Source organism: Manacus vitellinus, unplaced genomic scaffold (assembly GCF_001715985.3).
Source record: "Manacus vitellinus isolate BGI_N305 unplaced genomic scaffold, ASM171598v3 scaffold_20_pilon, whole genome shotgun sequence".
NCBI lineage: Eukaryota > Metazoa > Chordata > Aves > Passeriformes > Pipridae > Manacus > Manacus vitellinus.
The window spans coordinates 7,008,008-7,014,007 of record NW_021939471.1 but is presented as its reverse complement, the minus strand read 5'-3'; the positions used below and the strand labels follow the sequence as shown (position 1 = coordinate 7,014,007).

The window sequence follows — 6,000 nt, the reverse complement described above, 5'->3', positions numbered from 1 at the left end:
AAACATTTGCTGCTGGGGGTCCAGAACAACCGTAGCCAGAAGGACTGACATTGCCAGCTCCGGACGTGTAACGGGACAGTTGAGCATATGCAGCTCCCTCCCACTGCTGGGTGACGCCAGCACTGCCAGAGGAATGAGTGTGGCATATTGTTTCTCCTGTATGCCCGAATATTTATTTATGCATTCCGATCCATAATAGCATAATAACAGACTTGGAACAATAAGATAATTATTTTGCTTCTTGGGTGGTTAAAATTAACTGTGCTTGTTGCATATTTATTCGGTAAAAAAAGCACAAGATGTTTAGTAATTGCTCAGAAATTCATTATCTGCATAATGTTCTGTTTCTAAATGTGTATTGCATGACCATTAATCTGTGCCAACAGCAAACATGCAGCAATATCTGATGTAATTAGTTTCCCCCTTACATGCCAAGGAGAACATCTGGGCTAATTGCATGTTGTTGACAAAAGTTGCCATTCTAATGGGGGTCTCTGTTTGTGCACACACACACACTCATTATATGTACAAACATGCCGAGATTTCAGTTTATCCTCAAGCAAACTGATAGCTCTTACTGATGAGATACTCTTGGTGATTTGTTGCTGGGATCATAAAATGTCTGGAGGCAACATGAGTAAATGTTAGCAGGAATAAGATGCTCTTAAGCAGAAAATAAACAAACCTGTAATGCTGCTTCTTCTGTTTTGTTTTTCCAGCCGCCACTGGTCCAGGCGATTTTCAGTGGTGATCCAGAAGAGATCCGGATGTTGATCTACAAAACTGAGGATGTCAACGCCTTGGTATGTGACTGGGCATGTTATGTGCCTGTGGTACATGAGGGCTGTGCTTATGGGCTCTTACAATGAAAAATGTCCTTCGTAATTAACACAGAATGAAAATGATTTGGAAGTAAGAAATTTGGGACTTCAGTGGAATCCTAATCAGTAGTCTGAAATATAATTGTCTCCAACAGTTGACTTTAAATTTTCTTACTGTATGGTAATTATTCCAAATGTGCAGGTCAGTCAGGGACACTTTTTTTCTCTGACTGAGAAAATGAATGAAAACAGCTGAAAACTGCATATTTTTACTCTCTGTAGAGTTTCCTTTTGTGAAGAGCCTTTGCAGATCAGGAACTGTTATTCAGCATTTGACTGTGCTTAAAATAAAGCTTCACATAGGTCTCAGCAGTGAGAGCAAGGAAGCAGAATCTTGGCCATAATTTGACCACAGAGGAATTACTGTTCTGGAGATTGGCTTACTCTAACCAGAATGGTAAGCAGCTGTAAAGTAGTAGTATTTAAGTAGTTTGGTATTGGAGGAAAATATCTCCATTTGAACTTGATCTTTTTGCAGAAGTTTGGATATTTTTTTCCCCCTTTTCAATTTTAACTTAAATCCATACTCTAAGAGTCCTGTCAGTCCTGACTACAATCTGCAGCCTCTGAAAGTGGTGAGAATATAAAGCAGAAGCAGAATGATGATTTCCAGGTGTTTCCTGGACTTTTGAATCAACCCTCCTTTCCTTCATGTCTTTCTCTGACATAAAGTCTTCAGTTTATTTATAGCTAACACCAGCACTTGGTTTGGTTTAGTCTTGGCACTGAAACTTTTGCAGGTAGTGGGTCTAACCTGTTGGTTCGGAGCTGCTGAAAGGAACTGGAGAAATGATCCTACAGATCTGGTTGACTGGGGCTCCACTCCATTTGCTTCAAGAGCAGAAAGACTTGCTTCTGCTTTAAATTGGGAATCTGATCCAGGACCTTGACATTAGGCTTTCCCTGTGATTATCAGTACCTGGTTGTTTTGTTAAAAGTTCCTAAAAGTGCTTTGTTAAAGAATCATTTCTCTTGAGTTTCTTCTTTATTTGTTTTTGCTGTTGGTCTAAAAAAAACAAACAAAAAGCCCCAAACTAACTAAACAAAAACCCCACAACAAGCTAGGTGAATGTCATAGTTCCTCTGCATTTCATGTTGTTTTTTAAAATAGCATTTCCTGCACAAGATTATTGCCTGCTTCTCAAATGTTTTTCTATCCTTTGGCTGCAAGTGTGTAGTGATGGTTGCCAGGGAGATGCTCTCAGCTGTCAGGTGTGATATAGATGAGGAATACATATTTTGCAGATGAATACCATGGTACTTAATAAAAAAAGTCATTGAACTTGAATGGTCTGCCCAGAACACTATTTACAATACTCAAAATCCATCCAAGAATGCTTTGCCTGAACAGCTATTTTGTCAGGAGCAAAACACAAACCTTTTCTTTTGAGCAATTAGAAAAATACTGGTCAACGTGAAACTTGAAGATTGTGCTCTGAATAGTGACTGCAGACAAGGGTTAATTGCTTAAAATATCACTAAAGAAAGACCAAAAGATTTCCCTCCCTTGTGCTGTGAGCTGGCAATTTGCATTGCGTGCTTATGTTTCTATTTTAAGGGTGTTTTTAATTACTTCCATGTTAGTGTTTGGTTGCTCACGTGAGAGGAAACTCTGACACTTTGGCAGCGATTTGTCCTTTGTTGATCATTTTGGTTGGCTCTATTAACACTGGAATAGTTTAAATATAGGTAGGACAAGGATACAAAATAAAAGGCTGGTTTGTAGCAAGCTCTGGGAATTTCTGGAGTTTTAAACATTGTTTTTTTGGAATCTGCAGCAAGAGAAGTATTTGGAAGATAGAACAAAAAGCGCATAGAGAAACTCCACAAAATTAGGAATGTATGTGCATACTTCCTAAGAGAAAATTAATCTCAGGAAAGAATTTGGAGGAAATCTTGGAGGAAATCAGAAGTTTAGCATGTTACTTTTTTTTTTTTTTTTTTTTTTGGTCTGGTAAAATAATTATTATCTTTCCAAGCTGGGAAGTGTATGTTGATAGAAATGGCTACATTCTGGATGCTGCTATAATTGTGAATTCCACGTTGCAACACAGTGAAAGCTGTGACTGTTTGGCTTACAAGTGTGGGTTTAGTTCATTCTGCCACCATAATTGTCACTGTGACCTCTCCAGTCCCCAGCTGTGCTTTGGGGGGAGCACGTGCACCCTGAGGCCATGGACACTGTTATCCTTAGCTGTTATACTGGGTAAGCAATTCCCTACCATGGGGTACCAAATGTGCACTGTTTCCTTGGGAAATGTGGTCTGCCTGTGGGCAGTGTTCAGCAGCCTGTTTTCCCAGGACATTTGCAATATTGGTTGCACTATCTAGACTGCCAGACTAGTTTCAGGTAGGCATTGTCTACATTTGCTGTTTGGTACATTTAGAAATAGTAGGGTGATCATGCTCTGTGTGTATAGGTGGGGATATTTTAGGGTGCTATTTTTACTTTGGGAAGAGTGGGAGAGAATGACTCCTAGAATCCAGGGACTACTCTGGATCCAGTTGTAACCCCTTGTTATCTGGGATTTGTAATACATACAGCTGTGCAGCACCCTACATCTGCAAAGTCTAGTTCTTATGTGTGATGTTATAAACTGAAATCTTCCTGTGAAATTTCCATTTTCATCTTAGTCTTCCAGTTTCCCCTCAAAATATCTAAAGCCAAACAAAAAAAGCCAAAACCCCTTCCAGTATTCTTCCCTATAACTAATGTGATGTTTGCAAGCCAAACCAGACATTTAATTCCCTCTGTTTTTATTTTTTTATCCCCTAATCCTGCGTTTTCTCTTGGTTAGAACCCTAAAAACCCAAAATATATTTAAAATTTCGATGTCTCCAGAATATCTTCTGGATATTCTGGATTTTTATTTTTGGGAAAGTAACTGGTGTGCTACCTCACTCCACCAGTGAGACTGTTGAAGGCAACATTTGCTTTCCCACAACATAGGTGCTTCTGTTTCTGCTGCTGGGGCACAGTTGCTGGTATGGCCTTTTGGGCTTGATCCTTGCAGCCTCTTTGCTCAATGCTCTGCCAGCTGGAGAAGCTGCAGATGCTTCTTGCTGCTCATCAGCATCAAGAGATAATTGTGTGAATGTTTATTATGGGTGAGGAGGGCAAGAAAGATCTCACTATGGAGAGACATGTATGTATGTATGCTGTTTATTACTTCTTTTACACATTTTTCTGCTTGGTAAGGCATAGATTTGCAGGACTGCTTTTGTCAGGAGGATTCAGGCTTCATCCAGGTCTTCACACACACAAAAAATTTATATATATATATTTCTGTAATATTGCTAAGCATATTTTTGGAGGTGGTATAAGTGCTTGAGGGTACAAGTGCACACATGGTTGGGATTGTGAGTCTGAAAGGCTTTGCATGCTTGGGATAGCTGAAGTGAAGACCAGCTTGTCATTTAGAGTGACACATTTGACTTGGGACTTAAGAGAGACTGTAATGTGGTATTTCAGTTACCTTGGGATACCAGACCCTCATCTCTGCTCTCATCCAAGGAATCATGATTTTCCTTTTGGCGCCGTGGAGCCTTGCAGGAGAATAAAGCTATGCTGGAATTAAATGCTCCTCTTTAAGATGTAGTTATGCTGTGCTGGAAAGTCTTCTGGAGGATTTAGTCAAGAAGTTGGAAAGGCTTCTGCTTTGACACAGTATGACAGTTTGGTGTTTGGTAATAGCTGTGTTTCCAGTGGTATTTAGCCTCTAGTAGTGCTGTTTGATACGCTGTTTCTTTAAGTGGGAAGTGATAGGAACAATTTTTTTCTACAGATATTATGAACAGTTCTCAATTAAGGAAATTGAATATGAAATTACATTGATGCTTGCAATGCAAGGTAACTAGCATGACTTAATTTTTTTTTGTTTTAGAATTTTTTTCTTTATGTTTTGTACAGAAAATTTTTGAACTGTGAAAAAGATTCTGCTGGAGAGACTGAGAGTCTGAAATCTGGGTTGCTTTGCAACAGCATGTTAGTATACTAGTGGTTACTACGTTATATATATCTGTGCTGGTGACTCATGTTATCAGTGTCCCCAGAATGTTAGAGACCGCTAAGGATGTATAGGCCATCAAAGCCTCATGGCAGGGTTTGGCTGTAGCTGCATTATTTTCTTGCAAGGCAGCAATATCAGCCTGAAATACTTGAATTTTCTAAATCTTTTCCCATCCATTTACGTGTGATGTACGTTCCCATGCCTTCAGCCTTTCCCCCCAGGTCCCCCAAAAGTTAATATTGTGTTTGTAAAAATAGAGGAGTTATTTAAGTCTATCTTTTGAGTCTTACATTGAATATTCATAAACATTAGAATATTTCCATTCATTAGGATAACAGTTCCTACAGTCTCAATATAGAATTAGTAATTAGTTGTTAAAATTATCTTTTTCTCGCATGAAAGCTGCCGTCAGCCTTACAGAAGGCAAGTGTTAAATGTGGGGAAAAAGAGCAGATAATTTTTCTGGTCTCTAGGAGATCAAAGTATTTACCTTTTCTACCTCATGGGCAACTAAAGACTCAGTCCAGAAAAATATTTGTTTCTGAGGCCAAACTGAAGACTGTGAGGATAAGAGGTGATGGAACCAGGATCTGCATTTTCAGATAGGAATTCCTTAACTCGATTATTACCAAGCAGAAGAAAGAGTGCGAGACATAAGTTACACAGCTTGACTTTCCCCTTCAGCTGGTGCTCACAGTTAAACACTTCCATTTGCTCTGTGAATTACAGCCTTTAATAAAAGAATGTATGAGTAGAAAAAAATCCTTGAAGCAGCAGATATTTTCTTGGTACACCATCAGCTTTTGGCTTGGAATGGTTGTAAATAGCTCACAAAGTAGGTGCTCATATGCTTTTAGCCTCTTCAGTAGTTCCTAACAGTTGCCAATATTGAATATTCCTGAAGTCAAGTTGTATCTAAATGTTTGGGTTTATAATGGTTGTGCTGTTTAAATTTAGGTGTATTCAGATGTAACAACTGTAAATGGAGGGAATGAGGAGGAAGTTTGTTTTCTGTTATTATTCTGGTTAGACTTTATCAGTGGAAGTTGTAGCCATTCACATGCCTTACTCTGCCACCCAGGCACATCTCTGGCAGAAGGTGGTGGGAA

At 39.1% G+C, this 6,000-nt stretch overlaps 1 protein-coding gene across 7 annotated transcripts in view; it reads left to right on the top strand.

Annotated features, from left to right (window-relative positions):
* The first annotated feature begins 720 nt into the window (after window positions 1-720).
* Window positions 721-6,000, top strand: part of ANKRD44 (ankyrin repeat domain 44) — a 74,150-nt gene continuing 68,870 nt past the window's right edge. For all 7 annotated transcript variants that reach the window (XM_029959488.1, XM_018071800.2, XM_029959486.1 and 4 more), the window contains exon 1: window positions 721-803. In XM_029959488.1, the coding sequence (XP_029815348.1) occupies window positions 768-803 (36 nt within the window). In that variant the 5' untranslated portion in view covers window positions 721-767. The remainder of the gene's footprint in view (window positions 804-6,000) is intronic.